The 23,041-nt window shown below is 43.6% G+C and overlaps 2 protein-coding genes across 7 annotated transcripts; one reads left to right on the forward strand and one right to left on the reverse strand.

Annotated features, from left to right (window-relative positions):
- Positions 1-315: 315 nt before the first annotated feature.
- Positions 316-2,900, forward strand: snrnp35 (small nuclear ribonucleoprotein 35 (U11/U12)). The gene is made up of 2 exons (XM_088935279.1): positions 316-399; positions 1,408-2,900. The coding sequence occupies exon 2, from the start codon at positions 1,411-1,413 to the stop codon at positions 2,239-2,241; it is 831 nt and encodes a 276-aa protein (XP_088791405.1). The 5' UTR covers positions 316-399; positions 1,408-1,410; the 3' UTR covers positions 2,242-2,900.
- Positions 2,901-3,044: 144 nt separating this feature from the next.
- Positions 3,045-21,710, reverse strand: rilpl1 (Rab interacting lysosomal protein-like 1). Of its 6 annotated transcripts, XM_088935273.1 has the most exons (10): positions 20,824-21,710; positions 18,704-18,854; positions 15,002-15,120; positions 13,788-14,006; positions 11,912-12,055; positions 10,374-10,540; positions 10,004-10,102; positions 9,087-9,171; positions 6,819-6,906; positions 3,045-5,690 (listed from the first exon to the last, which is right to left on the reverse strand). In XM_088935273.1, the coding sequence occupies exons 1-9, from the start codon at positions 21,109-21,111 to the stop codon at positions 6,856-6,858; spliced, it is 1,323 nt and encodes a 440-aa protein (XP_088791399.1). In that variant the 5' UTR covers positions 21,112-21,710; the 3' UTR covers positions 3,045-5,690; positions 6,819-6,855. The 6 variants fall into 6 exon arrangements, with proteins under 6 accessions (XP_088791399.1, XP_088791402.1, XP_088791401.1 ...); XM_088935276.1 differs by lacking the exon at positions 11,912-12,055; XM_088935275.1 differs by lacking the exon at positions 9,087-9,171.
- Between the last annotated feature and the right edge of the window lie 1,331 nt (positions 21,711-23,041).

Below are 23,041 nucleotides of genomic sequence, written 5' to 3' on the forward strand. Positions count from 1 at the left end.
GTAAACCATTAATCGTAATCCATTCACTGGAAGAGTACATTAAAGTGCACAAAGGCATTGCAATAATAGGATGAATCATGGGCTCAGTAATTAAGTGGCTACACCCTTAAAACAGTTTCTATTCATTATTTGTGTTTAATTATAACAGCCAGGTTCTTATTTTACAGAGAAAATCTCTGAAAGCTGTGTAAGAGTCTTTGGTTTAGGTTTGTGTTAACACAGTATAGATGTGTTGAAAAAAACAGTCCTTTATTCTCAGTAAATGGAAAGGATTCTGATCGGGAACGGTTTCAACACGGAGTGTTTTTGAAGATGCACAAAGGTACAACTTAGTGAGATGATGCTCGCTGTCTAAAACCCTGCGGAGCTTTTTAGAACTGTTTGGAAAAGGACATAATTGTAAGTCTTAAAAAATCTTGATTTCCCTTACTGTTGTTTTAATTGAGCTTTCTTGATATTTTGAACTTCGGGTTAAGATGTAAAGAAATATGCAATATTGATGTTCAGCAACACTGGCGTTACAGTCGATTATGAGCAAGTTGCAAAACGCTGAATGTTTTTCAAAGTCGGCTTTCAGGAAAGTCGTTCAATGAATTGTAGTGTTCTGTGCTGTAGTCCATTATTATTATTTCCGCTCGTTGCTGCTGAGGTCCACATAAAGTTTACTTTAATCTCTCATTTGTAATGCGCACTAATCGTTTATGCGGTCACCATGTATCTTTCGGACAAAGGCATATTTGAATTTTCCTAGAGTCCTCCTTCCACACCCTGAAGTTTCCTAGTTTGTGTGGCAGAGAAGTGCTACTGAACCCCTCTTTGGGGCCTTTAAACGGTGTGTTTTAGGTTCTGTTTCACCCATTTCAGATACGGTTTACTGGCGTGAGTATAACACTGCTTGTAGCCCTCTACATACAGCGGTTTTTAATACTATGTTGTTTTTTAAGCGGGGTCCTTCACTACCATAAAGAAAACATGGTAGCTGGACCGACTATAAAGGGTTGTAGCATAACCTAAACTGCTTATGCCACCCATGCGTTTTTAAACTGGCTCCCAGCTGCGAGTTTGGAAAGATTGTCCGTGTGATCAGTGTGACGCATATTTAATTTGGGTTAACATATTTTGCTAAGCAGTTTTTTATATTTTATGTTCTTAGTCGGGTTCATTTTTACTGTGGTAGTTTGTTGAGCATGAGAGCAGCTTACGTTGGTCTCTGACCCGGGGGGGGGGAGTGTGGTGGGGTGGACAGTTGACGAGAGAACCTGCCGTTATTCTTCCTTCTTGTCCTTTTCTCAAAATAAAGTTTGCTAACCGGCTAGTGAAGGCTGTGTTTTCCTTCATACGAACGCCCGCCTCCTTAAACTGAACCCGGCTCATTCATTTGTGCGCTTTGTTGTCTGCTTGCGTTAGAGGATGAACGACTGGACCCCCGTGGCGACGGTGTATGACCCCCTGAAAGCGGGGAGCATAGATGGCACAGACGTGGAGCCCCACGATCGGGCGGTATGGAGGGCCATGGTGGCCCGCTACGTCCCCAACAAGGGTGTTGTTGGAGACCCCCACCTCACGCTGTTTGTCTCCCGGCTCCACCACCAGACCTCGGAGGAGAGGCTGCGGGAGGTCTTCTCCAAGTACGGCGACATTCGGCGGCTGCGCCTGGTGCGGGACATCGTGACCGGGCTCTCCAAAGGCTACGCCTTCATCGAGTACAAGGAGGAGCGCTCGCTGGTGAAGGCCCACAGAGACACCAACAAGATGGTGGTGGACCAGCACGAGCTGTTTGTGGACTACGAGCAGGAGAGGACGCTGAAGGGCTGGGTACCGCGGCGACTGGGCGGGGGGCTGGGGGGCAAGAAGGAATCGGGCCAGCTGAGGTTCGGCGGGCGGGACAGGCCTTTCCGAAAACCCATCAACGTGCCCCAGATGCTGAACGAAAGGACCCTGCCCCAGGACAGGCCCCGCGACAGGAGGTGGGAGAAGGCAGGCGAGAGGGAGGAGTGGCGCAGAGACAGAGAGAGGGACAGGACTCCTCCAGAGAGAGACCGGGACAGAGACCGGGGAAGGGACAGAGACCGAAAGGAGGAGCGTGAGAGGGCAAGAGAACGTAGCGACAGAGGAAGGGAGTGCGAGAAGGAAAGGAAGAGCAGCAAGCGCGAGAGAGAGAGGAGCAAGGAAAGGAAATCGAAAAGGGAAAAAGACGATGGCAGACAAAGGGACAAGGACAGGCACAAAGACAGAAGGTGAATGGCATACGAAATGGGAGATATTGCAGAGAGATGTTGCCTCTCTTTCAGATTAAGGCTATACGAGTCGAAAATCTTTTGGAAACTAGGTATTAGATTCTCCATCACAAATCGCAGAGCTTTGACCTTTGAAAAAAAGTGGAAGCCTCAAGCTCTGAACTGTGGTGGAATCGTTCATTTTCGTTCATATGTGCTCATTCTGTGCATGTGTTGCGAATATGAGCACATCTATGAGTATGAGTTTGCATATCTCCAGATACAGATGGTTTTTCTTGCAGATGTGCTCTTTCTGCCCATTCTGCTCCTTGTAATGTAGCAGTGTTCTGTCATTTCTTTCAACACTTTCACATTGAACAGGTTCATAAACAATGAAGAACCGTCTGCTGAGGTTCTTGATTCCAAGATGTACCCTGAGACTTGGTTTTGTCCAAGAAAATAAAAAATAGATCCCCCACTTTACCTGTGAACAGTATCCATCTCCTTTAATATAGAGGTGGCACATTACCCCCAAGCAGAGTAAGGGGCTATGCTTTTCCAGAGACTATGACAAGAATACAATCATTTTATATTTCTTTGGGAAATGTATTGAATGAAATTCTGATGGATTGTGATGACTTTTGCGTTCTAGCTTTTAAAAAAAATAAAGCATCATTTAATTCATTTAGAATTGAATTCGTGTTTTCATTTGACGCCTGTTTCAAACCTCAATTTTGCAACACATAAAGAGTGAGGCATTTCTGCACAATTATAACCTTTTAAACCAGAGCTTACTCTGAGGTGTGTGAAAATATTCTACCATCCAAGAAGAGTGTAAGTCCTTTATTAAGCAGGCATGTTTGGAGTCAACACTGTATTGCTTTAAAAAACAACAAAAACACTTCCATGGCACATTCCACCACTAAAATACTGCACTTATCAAAAAAGGAAAGGCCTTCTGTAGATGAAAAGCTGAAGCATCCACAATGGCAAAAAAGAAACTTAACAATTCACTGTCAACCATTTGCTTCCGCATAAGCTTAACAGGATATCATATACAAGTGGGTTACAGCGTCACAAAACATTTAAATATGAAGCCAGAGCACACAAATCAAAAATATAGAATGAATTCCCTTCTTTTTAATGGATATTTAATGTTATTCTTAAAAAAAATAATTCAGTCCCTTTCTGGAGATCCCTGTTGACTTAAAGATCCATTTTACTGCTTGCATTGCCATAGATCTGATTTATGTTGGCATTTTCATTTGGAAAGACTGGGCCTTTCTGCACACAATCAAGAGTTCTGGCGTTTGTGCTGTGTTGGGCACCTGGTCTGTCCTTCAGAAATGAGCTTGAACCTGCTGTCCATGAAAGCTGGACGTCTTTGAATGCAGTCCATTACACAGTTTTGTCAAATGAAAAAAAAAAGATAAAATATGATATTTGAATAATTCCACTGATGTGTATGGAGGAGTTTCAGCTTAAATCATCCTCACGTCAAAAATCTTACACAAGAGCCAAACGATTATGTCGTTTTTTTTCCCCCACATGTTGGGTCTAATTTTCCATGTAAGAAATGTGCTTACAAAAAACCCCCCAAACTCTTCATGGTCAAGACAAAGTAGACAACAAGTCCTGGTATTTAGCAGCAGTGTTTCGTCTCATTATGGTATTCAAAATGTTGTAACTTTTGTTTGACAACATAGTCATTAAAAATCAAGTTTTTGTGCTGTGCAATCTTTCCTCCTCTTTTCATTCTTTTGTAGGGTTTTATAAAGGCACAATATCCGGAATATGTTTTCTTAGTACATGTATTTATTGAAAACTACATAAGATTTTTTTTGCCTGTTTGTAGTCAAAAAGCTTTTTGTGTTGAACACCCATTTTCAGGGATACTCTGGGCTGGGTCCCCTTAACCCCCCTTGAAGATTTTCAATATTGTCGGTGAAGACAAGAACACAATTTTTTTTAACGCAGGCAAGTCAACCACTCGATTGGTTTACGGTCAAACAGATTCCAAGAGCTTTATTCACAGCTTTAAACGTCTGCTAAATAATTCTCAGGGATATTGACGTGGTACAGTGAGTCCTCCACCATGTTCCAAGCAGCCAAGTGTAGCATACGCTAGCCCACAGAAAGGCTTCTGTCCTGCAAGGAAGGCTGTTGGCCCTGGTGTTGAGGGACATCTTCCTGGCCCTCATTGATAAACCTTTTAGGAATCGTCTGGGAAGTTTAATCGTCAGGCTGTATTTAGGTATTTAAATATACTTAATGCATCATTCACTAAGCTGCCTACTGCAGTATCGGCAAGTACCCCATACCCGACACATCAAAAACGTAAAAAGACGAATCCAACCACAGCAGGGCAATGAGGGCCACCAATAAAAATTTGCTGTTTCTTAGCGGCACGTTATAGAGTCTGATCTTTTGGAAGTACCGACCACGTTGTTTCAGTGTCCGTTTTTAAACACTGCTCCTGTTTTTTTCTGAAGCTGATCACATCTGCACGCAGTTCCTCCTTTTCTCTGTTCCACCTGCCTCCTCTTCCTCGCGTCCTGTCGTCCCGAACTCCCGCTCTCGCTCCCTCTGTCCCTTCCTCTCCTGTCCCCGTCTCCTCCCACGAGCCCGCGGCTCTCGCTCCGGCCTCGTCTGCTCCCGTCTCCCCCCTCTCGACGTCCCGGTTCTTTCACAACCCCACCGTGCAGTTCTTCCAGGGCTCCCCTGCCTCCCAGAGGAAACTCCGGGTGGAATCTGCTCGCGCTCTGCGTGTGTAAGGTTTCCACCGAGCCTCCAATGAGAAGACATTTCTTTGCTATCGGTTGAAGACCGCTGTGGGAAGTCGCCAGTCATTCGGATCCAGTGGCGTCCCAAAAAAACACGTCTACTGTGCAGTTTCAGCTCATGTTCCAGTGTTGCTCTTAATAGCGAGTACAACTTGCCCGCCATCCATCGGACCGTTGGCACGCACCATGAGGATGTTAGCTACTTGTGCATTTTTTTAATGCAAACACGTTTTGGCATAGATTTAACTATACTGGTAAATGGTAAAAACACTACTATGTCAAAATGTGCAGCGGCAATTTTTTTAAAAAATTGGCTATGAAGCTAACCAATAAGCTATTAATGCTGTTGTGCAATGCGTAGTCTTTTGCGCCCCCTAGCGGGACGGTCTTCACGTTTGCTTTTTGGTGGCTTCGCTTTTTGAAATGTAGTTCTTCTCGGTTGACGTGCGCTCTTCTTTTGTGTGTGTGTGTGTGGTCTCGCCTGTCTAAACCCACAATGCACGAGAGAGGCGGCGGGGCTCGCTGTCCGGGTCCGAGTTTCCGTCACGCGTTGCGGGTTTAAAGGTGCTGCAGGGCCTCCTGCGCCTGCTCCGTGTACACGTCATCTTTGTTGGCCCAGCCGCCGAAGGTGTCTTCGAAGCGCACGTTTTTCTGGGAGTTGCGTTTCTTGTCCTTGGAGAAGAAGCTAAACCTGCAACGAAGGGTGAGGCAAGCAGAAAAAAAAAGTTATAAAGAACGAATATATATCAAAACATTTTGCATATGAGTAAATGCGTAATTGAATTTGGTCAAATATAAAAGATTTAGGTATCATCTATATAATGTTACTTAAGCTAGAAAAAGAACTACAGATAAAACCATAGCCAAGGAAGAATAAAAAAAAAGTATTCACAGCTTCAACGTCATCATTAGTTATAGTTGTACGTGCTGAATTATTATCATAACAGCAAAAGATGTTCAAACATCTTTCTTGAAATATAGCTCTGCAGTATTAGTATGCTTATCACTTCATTTAAAACTGGATTAGAGTAGAACATCTCTAATCTACGGGTGTGTTAGGCTACCACATCATTTTAATTTGTTATTGGTCTTGGATTATTCACTTGCAATTAGTTAATCAAAAACGTTGCAGGAGGGGGTGGGGGGTGGGGGGTATACAGACAAGAAATGACAGACTAATGCAATTTCCCAGCTGCACATTGCAACCAGCCCCCTCCATAACATCTCTGTGAAACACCCATCCAGTCCAGTCAGGATCTGTTCATGCACCAGTCCATCCCAGCAGTTTGATATGCTTGAGAAGTTAAAGTTTTAAAAAGGCAACATATGTACATCAGCATTTTATGTGGCCTTTAAAGGATTTAGTCAAAACAAGGGGCCACAGTTAGAATTAATTGTCCAAAAAAACTGAAATGACAGTACCAAAGATGCATTAATTTCTCTTTAAATATGAAGAGATTTGATTTCTTTTCAAACAGGCACCGATATGTTTTAGTCCTATGTTAGTCGCATTAGGGTTTAGCAACTACATGGAGAAACACAGGTGGAATGTGTGGATTATAAAATGAATGTGAAAGAAAAGGGAGGAGTAACTGGATGGGGGGGGGGGATTCTGACTGGCTGATCCAAACGGCGCGACTTGCGTAAAACTGAACAGACCCCACAATCAGCCAATCAGAATACGCGCCAGTGCCCTGAGTGAACAGCATGCATGTCAGTACATGCAGGGAGAGGAGAGCAACAGGCCGTGCAGGAAACAGAGGAAGAAACGTGTAAAAAAAAACAACAAAGACACAAAACAACAACCGAATGATCGTACAAGGGACACAAGTCTTCTGATTGGCTGTAATGTGGGATCATCTGGAATCAATCCAGCTGCCACCATCGGCATAATGGCTGTAAAGATCCTGGTTGGAAAAGCACAGACACGAAGAGATGAGCAGCTGACACACAGTGAGGCGAACAGACACAAGGGCACTCCTGCACAGCACAGCCAGTGAGAGCTACAGCAGGGGCAGGTTACGCTTGGGGCAGAGATATCAGACAGCCCTGGTAAGCTGGCGGAGGCGCAGTTCATGCCGAAGTATTCGTGATGTGGTCAAGAGTCATATGACGTGAATATTACAGGTCAAGCAATGACAAAGATGAAGGGACCCCTGAAAATGGCATCCCACTCATGAACCTGTACGGGTCCTTAGCACACCTCTGTGTAAAAACACCACCCTCTCTGCTCCCGCACAGATCCTCATGCACTGCAGGCAGCTGGTTTTCTGTGAGGTTGGAAACTTGCACCCGCAATCTCTGTACATCACAACTAAACCTTTTGCAGCCCAAGCAAGCACAGGCAGGGGAGTTCAATACAAACTGCAAGAGGTACAGGAGCATCAGTTTGGAGTATACCATCAGAGGGACACACTGACATGTTGCTTATGGACAATGTCTTAACTAAACATCTGATTTAATCATCATCTCTCTGGTCAATACAATATTATACTGCATATTGTAGTAGTGACATTAATACCATATTTATATTCAGCATAACTCGTATTTAACAATGTAAGCATTTTTGTCTTATAATTAGGGCTTCTAAAGTGTTTACTTTATAATCACATTTTCCACTCATAATGACAACTAGCTGACATATTCCATGAAAGCTTGGTGTAAAGCAACACACAGGTGCTTCTCCTCTCCTGTTTCGACAAACTTAAAATACTGTTTAAAAAAGCAAGCTAAACCACAATACTCTGGGGTTTTCAGATCAAATGCTCATCTTTAAAAGTATTTTTTTAGAACAGAATTTTCAAACAGTGCTGTCTAAGAGACATTATATTCATGCATATGAGCTAGTTTTGGTTCTTTATTGAATTTGGGGAGTTATATACAGGTTTAACGAGCTTATTGTAGTTTCAGTTATTATTAATGCAGAAACATACCTTGGGAAATGTATTGTCAAACATTTAGCACACTGAAAAACTCAATATAGAAAAAGACACTGATTTAAAATAGTGTGAAGAAAAGGCTAGAAAAGGCACTATGTGAATTATAATAGAGTACATACAAGAATGTATGCTATGAGGGAAAAAGATTTGATCATTAAAACAAACTACAGAAACAAGGCAATTCACAAAATCAATCATACAGCCTTGAGCACAAGCCATTATCATATCTGAAATGTATCACATTGGACTTTTTTTTTCGACTGAGCATTGGATAATTGGCATAGATTGGTAATCATGCTCAGAGACCATTTCTCAAATTTAACTCAAATATGCAATGTGTCTGCCTTATCTTCTGTGATGTATTTTAGCCAAAACTCATAAATTAAGCATGCTTCATCCAAGAGTACATGAAGAAACCTTGGAGCTGGTGCCAAGCATCCAAGCATTACATTGCAGAGTAGTGTTTGACTCAAATCTGTGGAAAAATCTGTTATGTTATTTTTGCAGCCAAATGTTAGCAACTCAGCCAGCAGTATTCTGCAAGTGAAGTGTCTATTAATTTGGGCTACCAGATCTTTTGTTAGCCCAGATTTAAAGAACTGGGGGCCTGAGCTATTAGATGTAATCTCAGATGTACGGTATTTGACAAGACTGTACTTTCCTGACAAACACCTTTTTTCAGATTGTAGAACCATTGCTGCAAAAAATAACACGCGCACTTCGAAGATTCGCTAAAAGGTTAAAAAAAGAGGCAAGGATCCTGCAGACTGTATATAACTCTTTTGTTATTGGTTTAGATGTCTTAAAAAATAAGTGACATTCTTCTGCAATACCCACAGCTATAGTGTCAAGGCTAAAGTGTTACAGTTAGGGGACTCTACACATCGTCTGTGCTAGAGCACAAACTCAGTTCATCCACAGGTCTAACCTACAAGTGCAACAGGGCCACAGGAGAGGCCTACAGACGTCACCTCAGGGTGCTCAGGGAAAATGATCTCCTGTCTGCTCTGTCTGCCAGATTGCCAGGGGGCTGCTGGTTCAGGACATGCTACATGGGAAAAGTCAAATCATGCATGTGTTTATAACTGCACAAAGTGGGAGACTGGCACAGGGCTGGCAAGCGTGTGACAACCATTCCTTCATTTTACCTGCAGCAACATCACAATGTAGAGAAGGCAGACAGACCATGAAGTAAAAATTAGCAAATTACTGTGTTTAACCTGGCATTCAGCACTAGGGGGAGAGAGAAGAAGGGAGGACATATAATTGTATCACAAATAGGTTAGACTCTCGCACATGATCCCACCCCGCCCCCCCAGTACCCCCCCTCCCTGTGACAGCTCACCCAAGACCTGAAAACTCGGGGCACGTGGAGAAGCTTGACCGGAAACACGGTGCACGTTTATCAAGGCTGAAAAATCACTGCCGAGTTGTTCTGTGCACAGCATGATACATTTGGACAGCAATTAGGAACACAAGCAGAAAGGTTAGAGGTGCAAAGAATGGGAGTTTCAGCTCTGGATTACGATTGATTTGCTAGTAATTCTGTGGTCCTCTGTTCTAAGACACGCATCTCACACACTCCATCTGGAGTTCATAGCCTATTACTGGTGCAAGGTAAAACTATACTTAATTCCAAAGTGCCACAATTAAGTTATTCTGATGGCCAACAAGTCAAAGTCTATTACTGTATGTTGATAGTGCTCATTTAAGCGAATAACCCCCTAGTGGCAAATGAGAAATGAGAAAATATTACTACTGTATCATGCTTCGTGAAGCAGTTAATGTCTTCATTACTTACTAAAAGTTTATTAGTAGAGCAAGGAAAAAATGTGTAGTGAAGTTAGTTCCATTTGACATTTTGTGCAAACACAACAAGGAATCGTATATTAGAACGTCTAAGGTTCACGAATGGGGAATCTTTAAGACTGCAGGCAGCGCCTGTCACGCGGACAGAGCTGGGAGAAGTGCTCACTGCTGAGGGAGCACCAGGGCCGACGTGCTGTCAGTAGGTGTGGGAGACGCAGTTCAGCAGTGCTCGGGGCCTGAGCCCGGCGGTACTCACAGGCGCTTGATTCCAGACTCAGGCTGGGTGGCGGGGCGGGGCGGCTGAGGGGGGGCAGGCCAGGGAGCGGAAGAGCTGGTCTCTTCCCCATTTTCCTCACTGTGGAGGAGAAAGAACACTGCAGAGGATGCCAAACACCAGCCGGTTGAGTATAAAGGAATAAAGTTGGCGTTTGAGCCAACACTGAGGAAAATAATACTATCTGTCAGTAACCTTGACAGAAGGGTGGAACTCGTTTTTCTTTTCAACCTTTTTATTCTGTTGTTGCTATAATCTCAGCATGTTCACTTTGAGAGCCTGAGTTTGTTAAAATAAGTTTGAGTAACTGAACTAACTCTGTAATAATAAAAGCCCCCTGACGTTCAGCTACCTTTTATAATAGGCCAGCTCTTCTTGCAACATGAAGACTTTTGCTTTGAGCTCGTTCCTCTCGTGCAGCACATCACGCAGCTCCTGCAGGGTGAATCGAGGGCGGTTTGGGTCTTGCAGGTCCAGCCCGGCCTTGTCTGTGGACAGGTCCTCCTCGTACACCGGCTCCTTTTGAAAGGACGTGGAGAGATGTTGTTGAGCGCCCCCTCTTGGTCTCACCTTCTACAAAACTTCCAATCTAAAATGTCCACGGGCCAAGACCCAACACTTCTCCAGCAACAATCACTACTTGTAAATGAAGCGTTTAGTTCTAGACCAACCACCTTGTTGCACAATATAATTAGTAATGAGTAATTCAAGTTCTCTTCAGATATACTGCAGTGTGAAATATTTTCTGTGCAGTTTTTCAAATGTAGCTTTGCCATGATTTAATGGATTTTGATTCTGTGCATTATTGAGTTTGGGAAGCATTCAGTTGTGCAAGATGTTACTTGGAGTCAGTGAGAAATTATGGTCATATCTAACTTAAGGAATGAAAGAACCCTATATGAAAAGGGGTTGGTATAGTACATGCCTGTACGTCTAGCATGCTAATTCACTTCCTATGGTCCTCCTAGCATTGCAGAGCTTCTGGGCAACAGCAGCAGTTTGCCTTAATACATTCTTGATGTTATGTGTCTATAAGGCATCTCTGGCCAAGCTGATCCACAAAGTGCAAAACATCAGAACCTAGGGAAATGAGCAGGAGGGGTCTAGAAAAATTTGACTGGTATTACAATAGACCTGTGGTCGTCTTGATATCAACATTGGGTACGACACCATCACATTAGTGCCTAACACCACAGGACTGCTGTCCCCCGGATGATGGAACTGATTCCACTGTCTACTGCATGGGATCCAGCAACACATCAGTGCTTCCTGCAACACACACATGCTAGGGAGAGTTCTCAAAGGCTCCTTTCCAGCACTAAAAATCTAAAAGTCTTTTTTTACTCAATGGTTTTTAGATAATTTTGGCGTTGTTCAATAAGTGCCACAACACACTTGGGGGGAAAAAAAGGCAGTCCAATACTTCAACAACTTCACAGCAGACCTAGCAATTATGTGCGACCCAAATAACGCATGAACAATTTAGTTAGCAATAAATGAACCTTTATGCGTGTTCTATCTGGTTTTCCCTTCCCAGATAATAATTCTTACCCTATAATTGTTACTTACTTCATTGCCACCAGCTTGACTAAAAGGATGATGCTTTGTCAGAATGTTTGGGGGAAAAAAACACTCTTTAAAAACAAGCAGCAGACCAGCACGTTGGAGCTTGAGAGGCATGCACATTCACAATCACAGCACACACACAGGCCATGTGTGCAACGCGACTGCACACTCCCACACGCTCCAGCACTGCTGGAGGGGCTGCAGGAAACGTCTCTGCAGGGCTCAGTGCACTTGATTCTGCAGGATTTATAGGAACAGCCACTCTGAGCACAATGAGGTTAGGATCAAAGCACACCACCCCTGGAAACCAGACAGTGCAGTTACCCATAACACTGCCTCTTCCTCTTCCTGCTCTTCGTCATTTTCACTCTCTTCTTCATTTTCCACTTCCACAATCCGGGGGAACAGAGAGAGGCGCTGAACGGGCTCAAAGCGTTCGATCTGGAATCTCCCCTCGGACAGAGCAGTCTGCATAGTGCAGTAATTCGGTTCTGAGATCTGAATTATGGTCATTTCCCATACAGGTGGCCTGATAACATGCTTTCAGGATATTCCAATTCAATAAGCTTTGATCAGCAAATTGTTGAACTAGGAATGGGCACGTGGCATAGATTTCAATTTTTCACAGTGCCCCTCACTTTCCTTTCTGACATCACTCTTCTGTGCTGGTGAGCATGCTAGTGCCTGAATTATACCAACTACAGAGCAGTATATTTTAATACTGATTCATGAGAAAAAAGGAACAATTTCAAGACAAAATTAAGCATTTAATATCTAGTTTGACCACTATAGCCAAGAACAACACCTGTACATTTCCATTATTTTAAGCCCTGTGGTTTTGCTGGGCTTATACTTTGCTTACTTTGCTTTGATCTCCCATAATTTGCATCAGAATTCACCACACCTGCTTTAAAGCATAATTTCACTACAGCCATTTGGCTACGTATCATAGAAAATGTTTATGAGGGGTTAGATGTGTTCCACGAATGCTTACTTAATGTAAATACTAGCAGGATATGTACATAAACTTTGTCTATTCTTCTTTATTTCTCTTTCAGGATGTTGCCTGTCCCTCTCTGCATAATGCGACCACAATGTGAAGCAAGCGCTGTTCACAGGAGATCCATCACAAGCTCAGTAAGCACATTTAATCACGACGCCCTATTTTCCAGAGTGACTCAAACTCTTTTGGCTCTGTTCCAGTTAAAATGAGATCATGAATCATCAGGCTGTGAATTTCACACAACCTCCCCGTGTCTCTCTCTGTCACTCACTATAGTACATTTTACACACATTCCTAAATAATCCACCCTGATCATGTATACATTTCAATTTCAAGATTTCCATTTTAAGTGTAACATAATAAAACATGCATTTGTTTCTATTCAACAAAAAGATCAAAACTTATTACTTTTTAGAATACATTGTTTCCAGGTCTCATATTACTTTGCCTAGGTTCTCGCTGGGATTTCTCTTTTCCCCTAAGCTCTTAATGTACTCCCTCTCTCAACATGTTTTTCTTTTATTCTATATTTCCTGTAGTGCAATATTTCTGAGAATACAAAGGGTTGTGGGAGCCTGAAACAAGCCACCCAGCCATGTTGCTGAGAAAAGGCTGGAGCAGGTTCTTAGTTTACTGAGCTACTAACCACCAAATGAGTCACGTGAGCCACACACCCTCCTCCTGAATTGGAGACTCTTTCATGTTCTTACTGGACAGCTTGTTTCCTGTGTGACAGATCAATATTGTTGCGATTTGGCTGATTTTTAGTCTGGGCGTGAATCTGCCCTCACGTACTGTAATGCTTCACTTTCTGGCCCAAGGCAAGTTATCTGCAATACCTACCAGTTAGCCATTCCTCTGGGGCTCCTACCAGCTGGACACACTGCGAGATGACCTGGGTCCTCTACACACGCTGTGCTCTCAGTCTACACCCTTCACAACAGAAGAGCCGAGGGCACCCCAAATACACAAGAATGGGGGTTTTATTGATGCTCCATATGGTGCACTAAATCCAGACAAGTAACTGAGGCACCTTGAAAATGAGATGCACTGAAATCCTGCTTCTTTTGGGAGATCAGGGGCTCGTAAGGCCCGTTTGTGTCACAATGCATTACTGCCTGGCAGCGCCCGGTTTGGAGTCCTCTCACAGAAGACGGCAGAGCCGGCTGCCGGCGTGGTGCGCTGCGCTGGGCTCACCTTGGGCTCCTCGCTGCCCTGGCTCGGGTCTCCCTGCCCCTTCTCCCTCAGCTTGCTGAGCTCCAGCCTCAGGCTGCCCAGCTCCTGCTCGCGGGTCTGGGCGAAGGCTTCCAGCTCCACCTTCTGCTCGATCAGCGCCTTGCCCTGCGCCTCCACCACCGTGATCCTGTGCCGCAGGTCGTGGTTGATCTTCATCAGCCGGTTCTGCTGCTGCTGCAGCTGCGGGGCCACACACACACACACACACAAGAGGAGACCCAGGGGTTCAGCTGCACGGGCCCGACCCTGGTTGCGAGCATGTCAGGATGGCATGGATTTCATTTTTATTTCTTTTTTTTATTGTATAATGTTAGCATGCCCAAAGGGGTTGCCCAAGGTTGGACCTTGGACCCCTAGAGGTTTTTTTTTCCTCTTTACTAAGGAGTTTTTGGTTTCTCTCCTCACAACCTTGTTGTGAAAAGCGCTCTATAAAAATTAATTGAATGACAATGGGTTGGCTGTTTGAGCTGGTGTTGGGGGTCAGAGGATTTACCAGTCGCCATCCTTCACTGCCCGACCTTGTGAAAGGTCAGGCAGTCAAGGTCGGAACCAGCTGACCTGCTGGAGCTGCCGGCTCAAGGAGTGCAATATACAGTACAGTAACTCAGCATGCAGTCAACACATTGTAAAAAAGCACTTTCACCTCCCATGGAGGCCCAAAGGCTGTTTACTACTCATGATCTAATACACGGTTATCATGAAAAGGTCAATTGGACTGAATGTGTCTAATGCATATTTTAGGAATGGATAGTTATTGTATTTTGGACAAGTTACTTTTACTTGTGTATTGCACCAGCTTTGCTAAAGTGGCTGATTATTTTAAAGAACCAGCTGGTTTTGCTCTCTGAAGACTCTCTAAAGTCTTAAAGACCTACTGCATGTGAAGACATAAGAGTTTGTAGTTATTTCAGACTTAAACATTTTCAGATTTATTTCAATCTTTCCCGGACACTGTGATACAATGGCTTGCATTATCCTTGGGGCTCAAACAGCATAAAACTAAAACAGATCAAACTGTTTTTTTTAATCTTTGACTGGGGTTCACTTTGTTTTTTTTAACAATTTTTATTCTTTTAAACCAGAATTTCCATTAAAAAAATAAGGAGATGAAGTTTGGAAAATGTGGATTAATGGTGGGTGCAGCCAAGGACAACAAGCAGGGAGTGAGCTCTTACTGCCTCGATGTCCTCGTTCTTCAGCGTGAGTTCCCGATCCTTTGCACGGATCTCATCCCTCTGCTTGTCCACCACTTCCTTCAGCTTCTTCATCACCTGCCTCTCCCTCTCCGACATGCCTGCCCAGAGGAACGCACGAGTCGTCAGGGAGGCCTGAGATGGTCCGGAACCAAGCTGTCATTCAGCTCACACAGCCACCAAAAGAGCAACCCAACTGAATAACAAGGCCAGTCACCCCCTCAGTCCCGGTCCCAGGAAGGTGGGTTGGATACACAATCCAGGGAAACTACAGAGACTCTCTTTAGAGAGCCTGTCCCTCAGTCTGTAAACTACATTTTCAACAAACGCTGAAATTTACTGCACCTTCATATTTCTGTGTCATATTTTTAAAATGACAATCTACTGCATTGCTCTATGCGATGGCAATTAACAGCATGTCTCAGCTTGGCCAGGAGATGACAGTCACTAGATACTAATTTATTCAAAAGTCCAGCTACAACAACAGTATTACTTGTAATTAAAACCGACCTGTATTAGAAGCTTTCTGTCAAGGTGAGTAAAAAGTGAACTCTGGTTTAATTCTACTTTATGGTATGTTCACAATCAGAGGTGCTAAGTCTCTTTAGGCTATATCTACCCATTAGATCTGAGAACACTTATTATTTAAATTATTGCTAAAGGTTTCAAACTTTCGTGGACCTACACTGTAGTTTAACATAACTATATCCTGTTGAAAATGCAGTTCAACATAGAAAATTAAATATTCAATTATGTATGTAATACATTATTTATATTTGTAAAACTATTTCACATCATGTTTACAGCAAGCACAGATCCAGGGGTCTATATGTAGACATGGGAGATATAGATTGCAGATATGGAAATTCCTCTTTGAGAGTTTCCACCAGGGTGTGTTGTGTGTCCTGCGGAATAAATATAGCCTTAACTGGTATGTCAGACACTTGACTGGATGTATTTCCATCCGAGTGCCCGGACTGCTCTAAAATAGCATCCTGTCCCTTTACTGCAGCAGGTCAGGCTGAGACTGGCACACAGACTTGTGTGTGTGCGTGTGTACCGCCTTTCTCTTGCCCTCTCACCTCATCCTGTGTGTCATCATGTGACACGTACACCTACACTCACCTACACCTACACTCTGCTGGTGACTGCACGGCAACATCAACACACCTGATCAAAAAACTGGCATCAGTCATCGCTTTACCAGTTCTGCAGCTGGCCTGAAACACAAGCATTCTGAAAAGCAAACTAAATGCTTGATGTCTCTCAAAACGTTTTCTAGTGAGGGTGTTGATAATTACTTCAGAAATCTGAACTGACACTAAAACAAGAGGTTGGCACAAGAATGACTAAAGTGGTGTAATTATTACACCAAGCAGAATTATTTAATCATTATCTCCAAGTTAGGCTAAACCAGTACATTAATTAGTAGTACATTTATCAATATGCTGAAGAGATATTAAAGAACTCGTACTACTGAGTATTATAGATTATACAGCAAGCCCCTTGTGCTAGATACTGAACTCGGAGACCAGCTGACAAGACATGCTGGCTGTGAGTGCTCCTGTGTGTGTGGGGTGTGGCTTAGGAACAGAACCAAAGGTCAGGGCAGACCTCTTACAAACAAAGAGCATGAGAAAGTTTACAAAGGAGAGAAGTCCACTGCTAGAAGCCCCTTCTGAAAGAAGCCAGGAAGTCATTTTGAACAATGCGAGCAGCATGCTCCAAACTCCCACAATCCTGTGTAAAAAGTGCCTCTGGGTCTCATCATTAAATCCGTTTCCCTGCTGCCTCCTTCCTGTCTGTGCCCTCTGGGTCATGTTTCCCTGCTGGCTCTGAAGAACCCCGATGAGCTGTCTCGGTCAATGCTAGTGACGATTTTGAATACTCGAATCCGGATTCCTTATAGTCTTCTCCATTCAAGGCTAACAAGGCTCAGTTCTTTTAACCTGCCAGAGTAGGAGTTTCCTGGAATGCATCAAGTTGTTCTTCTCTGGACCAATACCAGAAAACCAATATCGGTTTAGTAGTGTGGTGAAGAAAATTGCACTTAATGTTGTAAATGAAATCTTAACTGTATATCCTTATCTGCTGTTGGAATTTTTATTGCCTCCACACATTCACCTAGAAGGTGAACATTGTGTGAGAACACAAATGCCTTTTTTTTTTTAAGCTCACCGTTTTGCACCCTTTTATTATTAATTCATTTGCAGAAATAAAGCCCAAGCAGTGCTGGTCCCCCACTCACACAGCTGGGTGCAGTACCTCACTCAGGGTACAACAGCGGTGTCTGCAGCAGGGGCTCGAACCTACAACCATCAGTTGAGTCCAGAGGCATAACCTCTACACTACACTTCCTCCGTACGTGATCATAATCAAAAATAAAATCTACCTGAAAAAACAAGTAAGCGTGTTAATAAACTGCACCTGATATTTGTCTCTATTATGCTATACACCTAAATGCTGTTAAAAATATTTGTATGATCATGGTTTCCCTTTGAGAACAAATGTCACAGGATCAAAGAATGAAAAAATTCACGTGTGAACAAAAGGTCTGTAAAAAAACTGCCATCTGTAGCTTGACTATTCATCGCGCTGCATTGAATGATCAGATTCAATATAAATAACAAGTCCCCTCTGTGAAGCTGATTCCCTGCCGATCTCACCAGACACAACCAAACAAGATTTTCAGATCAATAAGCAATGGCCTTGTCTCATTCACAACCCTTTTATAACGTCTTCATTCTGCTGAATTTTCCCACAATATCTGAGTGCCATGCAAGGGGATTTGAAACGTCGCACCGTGACTGTTGCCTGAACCTCGATCAGTACCCACACATCGCACAATGCCGGCTGCTGGCTGAGGTTCATTATTATGCGCTGAAAGGCCCCACTGTGTGTGTGGGCGCCGGACAAGTGTGCCTCTCACAGCTCTGCTCGGCTCGTCCAAGAATCCGTGCAGCTGGTCTGGGACCGCCGGGCGCCTTTTCACCCCCAGCAGCTCACAGAACAGCAAGAGAAAACACCGACAGCACCTCTCTGCGCGCCTCGGCCTCCCAGCTTGGATTAGGCTTTAGTTCAGCCACACATTATTGATAAAAACAGGAAGAAAGGAATGTATTACAAAGATAACTGATGAACAGGACTGAAAATGATACCACATCCACACTGCAGCCCTGAATTCCACAACAGGGCTTCTGGGAAGTGGTTCATTAAATAGAGGGTGTGAAATTAGGCTGATTACTAAGGCTTATGAGGTTAGTGTATTAGATTAATACACTCTAAACTTGTTAAATTAGTTATCATCCCACACCCTAGACTGGAATCAAGAGTATTAAACCACAAATGTCAGAAAGACTTGTGGCCTTATTTTAAAGCACTGATGACCAATTGAGCAACATTACTAATGTATCTGAGCCGAATACTTACAACTTACTGCTGATGATTACTCACTGATGATTTAGACGCCACTAATTCGTTTTGAAATGAATGTAGGTGTATACAGTATATGCACTTGTATGCATGCTAATTCCCCATGACCCTTCAAGAAAGGACTTGAAGCTTGTGGAACAGGGATGATGCTAAACAAATCAGCTGTGCAGCCTCCTTTTTTTGGTTTTTACTTTTCTTGTTTCCTGTGTTGCTGTGCTGTTTTTTTTTATTGGTCGGGCTCTTAACCGTCACCTTCTTGTTTCTGCAGGTCCTCTTCAGTCATGCCGGTGTCCTTGAAGGAGAGGTTAGTGAGCAGGTTCTTGTTCTCCTCCTGCAGCTGAGCAATCTGGGACAGCAGGTCCTGAGCTTCTCCCCGCCACACGTCCTCCACCAGCTCCAGCTCCTTGGTACAGAGGGCACACGTCAGCACAGGGAAGAACCCACACTTGCAACACAGGCTGACGGCAGGACAAACACTCCCACAAACATGGGTGAGACTGACACTGCAGACACAGACCAAACATCCACACAACCATGGGTGAGACTGACACTGCAGACACAGACCAAACACCCACACAACCATGGGTGAAACTGACACTGCAGAGACAGACCAAACACCCACACAACCATGGGTGAGACCGACACCGCAGACACAAGACAAACACCCCCACAAACAAGAGTGAGACTCACACCGCAGACACAAGATAAACAAGAGTGATATTCATACTGCAGATACAGACCAAACACCCCAACAAATATAGGTGAGACTGACACTGCAGACAGACCCAGCACCCTGATGAGTCATGAACATCTTCACGGTTGTTTCCATAGTCTTTTCTTATTATTTTTTTAACATTTATATTAATATTTTTTTCTTTTTTGATTGGGAAAGTAAATTGCAAAGCTTATTTCCCCCCCCCAGACAAAAAAGTCCTGGACAGAACCACTGAATGCCTCTTGGGAGGAAATGCTTGTGCGTCTCCAATTTGCTTTCTCCTGTCCACTTTCTGGCCATCAGGTCTGAGATTTTGTTTCTTCCCCCCACAAAGCATATGAAAATATGAAAAAAGCATTACATACATGGGAACACATTTACACTTAAAGCAGCTCCTCAGTTTAATACAGGGGTGGCCAACCCTTCTCCTGGAGAGCCTCAATCGATAGGTCCCTATAGGTCAACCTTAACACACGAATTTCTGAACACCTGGAACACAGACACACACTGGTCTATGTACTAAGCTAATTTAGTTCAGTCAGGAATGCCAGCTGTGGTCTTTGGGAGTTATAGGGCATTCATTTTTTCGTTTCAGATTATCTCTTAACTACTTAAGTGAACAATTTCCCTTCCCTTTCATCAATTTCCCTTTGAGATCAATAAAGTCTTATCTATCTATCTAAATCACCTACTACCATGGCCTAATTTTGTTCCACCCGTTTAGATATTTACCAGTTGAGGTGGACTGTAACTGTCCGGGACTACTCTGGCTACCCTTGACTTATTGCTTCTTTTTCCCCAGATGTCTTCTCCACACTGTTTTACACAATGTTGAGTGCAGCACTCATTACAGAAAGCAGGGCAGCTTTGTCAGTTTAGGTATAAGCACAGTATATTACAGACCATGACAAAATTGATAATAAGACCGAGAGGCGCAGCAGTCTGAGCTCTTCATCCTGTCGTCTGCAAACGCGTCTCTTCGGATTCTTAAACATCAGGTTGGATACAAAATTTAACACCCAGTCTTTATTTTCCTTCCTCGGTATCCAGTATAAAAATTAAACAGTTTTAAAAATAGAGGGAAGCTTGTGGATTACAGGAGCGCGCAACAAGTAGCATTTTCAGAACCTGCTACATTACATTAGCGTGCAATGTGCACAACAAAATTAAATGCGTGCAACTTTTATACTCGGCATAAACCGCTCTTCTTTCTAAGGCAATTATAAAATATGGATGTCATATCTCTAAAATAGAGACAGCGCATAGGAAATCAGGAAATACCAAGAATAGAAAAATTGTGCCAAATATATTTTCCGTTTCTGTAACGAGTCCGTTCCACTTAGTCACGCAATCACAGCCAGTCTCACAAGCTGCATTCTTCACTAGCCATTCTTATAAGAAAATTATATGTTATTCGAGCAGGCTGGCCACCTATCACACACAAAGAACATGTTTTGAATCTTCGAGCAATTGAGAGAGTTGAACAAAATGCGATCAAAGCGTTAGCACAGTTTTGTTTTTTCCCTTCGCTGCTCAGGCGAAAGCCTGGTGCCTAAAACGCCCTGTTTCCACACACACAGTACACGGCCAGCTACCAGCGTGACAGGGCTTGTCCGATTAGTGTCCGGCTCGGACAGACGCCAGAGAGATACCGCACCTTCTGGTGTTTTTTTTCCTTTTCCAGCCGGTCCATCCGCTCCAGCCGGAGCCGGTCCAGCTCCAGGCGCAGCTCCTCGGTCTCGGGGCTGATGCTGTTCCTGCTGACCAGGACTTCCAGGATCTCCAGAACCCGAACCACTTTGGGCATCAGCCGCGCCAGCGCCTCGCACCCGTACTGGTCTATGATCCTCTCGAACTCCTGCCCCACGACGGCGGCGATGTCGTACACGTCCATTACTGTCAGCTCCGCCGCGTTCTTCTCCAACGCGGACCCAAAGTCTTCCATCCCTGCCTCTTTATAAGGGAGCAGCGCTGCTCGCCTTCTTTTGTTTTTTCCTTTCCTGTCCGAGATCGAAGTTCCCCCCCGCACCTAACTCAAAACACCGCATTAACGCTGCCCCTGGATGCGTTGCGTCTCGGCAGCCTACCGGAGACCATCGCGGGACCCCTACGCACCCACAGCGGTCGGTGTTGCCTCTTCGGTCGCAGCCATTTTGTCGGGAATACGAGTTTAATTGGACTGAAACTCCAGCGGTTCCATTGCAATCCAAAACCTGCTGTGCCCCAGTCTCTGTGGATGCATCGCAGGCACCGACTGCGCATGTCAGAATCCCAGAAAGAGCAGGGGAGGTCGCCGCTAAGTTGAGTCAACTTGGAAATCGAGGCGTATAAATAGATCGGGGGAGTGTGAGTGCTGTGCGTGTGTGGAAAAGAAAGTATTGGGTTGTGTTGATTCAATTGACAGCCTCTGCCTTGTTAAGTACAGAGGGCTCTTTTGGCACTCCTCGAACGCGATGCAATTTACCTGTAATACAAGTTTTCTTTAACGATGCACTGTCTTCTGTTTGGCTTCACGAGTAGCTGACTTCATTAAACATGAATCACCTTCTGAACAAACATCCCTGGTCTGTCTTCAGTGGTCTTAGTGGACACGTCGAGACAGAATCGACTGAATATACTGTAAGCCTGTACAACGAAAGCCCGAACAGCTCAGTTGGTCTCTTAAGACTATTTATCGTGACAGCGACAATTTTTGCGACAATTTAGATGCAGCATACTAAATGTACTTGGAAATTTCTTAGGTCGATATTTTTGTTCCTTAACCTAGTCCGCTTTTCTGTTGTGGGATTTTTTTTTTCGTTTGCTTATGATTAATTAACGACATATTGGAGCCCTGTCATTTGGATCGCAGCTGCTGTTAAAAATAAAACTGTATTTACCAAACAACACACGGTAACACGTTAAAATAGGGAGCAGAATTGCACTCAGGGGAAAAAAGCGCACATCTAATTAGTTTAGCAGAGATTTCTTATACGGCACTTGACCACTTACATGTTAGAAAGAAATCAGGATTTTTTTAGAAAGCTGGAGTACATCTAAAAAGAATTATCGTTATTTTTCCTGAACTGAACCTTGATGTTTTCCTGTTTCCCAAGAAACTAACCCAGTTACAGTAATGCCTGGGTTCTGACCTGAACTAATTGCAAAAAAGTAACAGAGTTTGTATCGTTTTGATGGTTCGCTTCATCTTGGTTCATTTTAAAAAGAAATACGATTTGCACGAACAAAGAAAAAATTAAAGACCTAAAACACACAACGATTGGTGGTGGATAGCTGTCTGTGAAGTTTTAATGCATCAATTGTTTAACTTAAATTTCAACGTATTTCAGAAGACAGAGGGACTGAGGGACTGAGGGTTTCTGCATGTTAGCCATTTTGATAGCTTATTATACTGAATAAATGAACGAGTTACAGAAAAACATTAAATGATTCAGATGTTGTGATCTGTCCAGTTTTTATTGTTTCTGCTGCCACCATCAGGTGACAGAACACGAGTCTTCCCGTCTTCGCATTCTGTGTATTATTACCTCGATATTATAACAGAAATGTACCTACGTGCTCTTGCTGAAATGCAATACTGTACTGACGTGGACAGCTGTCACCGGCTCAGCCTATATCATTTTTTCTATGATAGAATATAACCACACTTTAGAAATCTTTAGACAAATTAAGCCAAGCTATTTTTTTTTAGCTCCAGAAAGTATATAATGAATGTGCTCACACTACAAGGCGTTATTTATTATATGTGTCTGTTTAAGAAGCCACACAAATTTTAGTTAATAACAAAATAGCTGTTATTGTCCTTTGTACGGAGATGTTGATGATAATGTTTTACAGTGAATCATTCATTCCTTGGGACCTCGTCATAACAACGC

The sequence above is a fragment of the Atractosteus spatula genome, chromosome 17, assembly GCF_055471065.1.
Source record: "Atractosteus spatula isolate fAtrSpa1 chromosome 17, fAtrSpa1.hap1, whole genome shotgun sequence".
Classification (NCBI taxonomy): Eukaryota; Metazoa; Chordata; class Actinopteri; order Semionotiformes; family Lepisosteidae; genus Atractosteus; species Atractosteus spatula.

Coding starts and splice junctions, on each gene's coding strand:
- snrnp35 (XM_088935279.1), top strand. CDS start 1,411: ATGAACGACTGGACCCCCGTGGCGACGGTGTATGACCCCCTGAAAGCG.
- rilpl1 (XM_088935273.1), bottom strand. CDS start 21,111: ATGGAAGACTTTGGGTCCGCGTTGGAGAAGAACGCGGCGGAGCTGACA. Junction 18,855..20,823: donor AGGAAAAAAAACACCAGAAG/GTGCGGTATCTC, acceptor CTCTGTACCAAG/GAGCTGGAGCTGGTGGAGGA. Junction 15,121..18,703: donor GGACCTGCAGAAACAAGAAG/GTGACGGTTAAG, acceptor TCCTCTGGGCAG/GCATGTCGGAGAGGGAGAGG.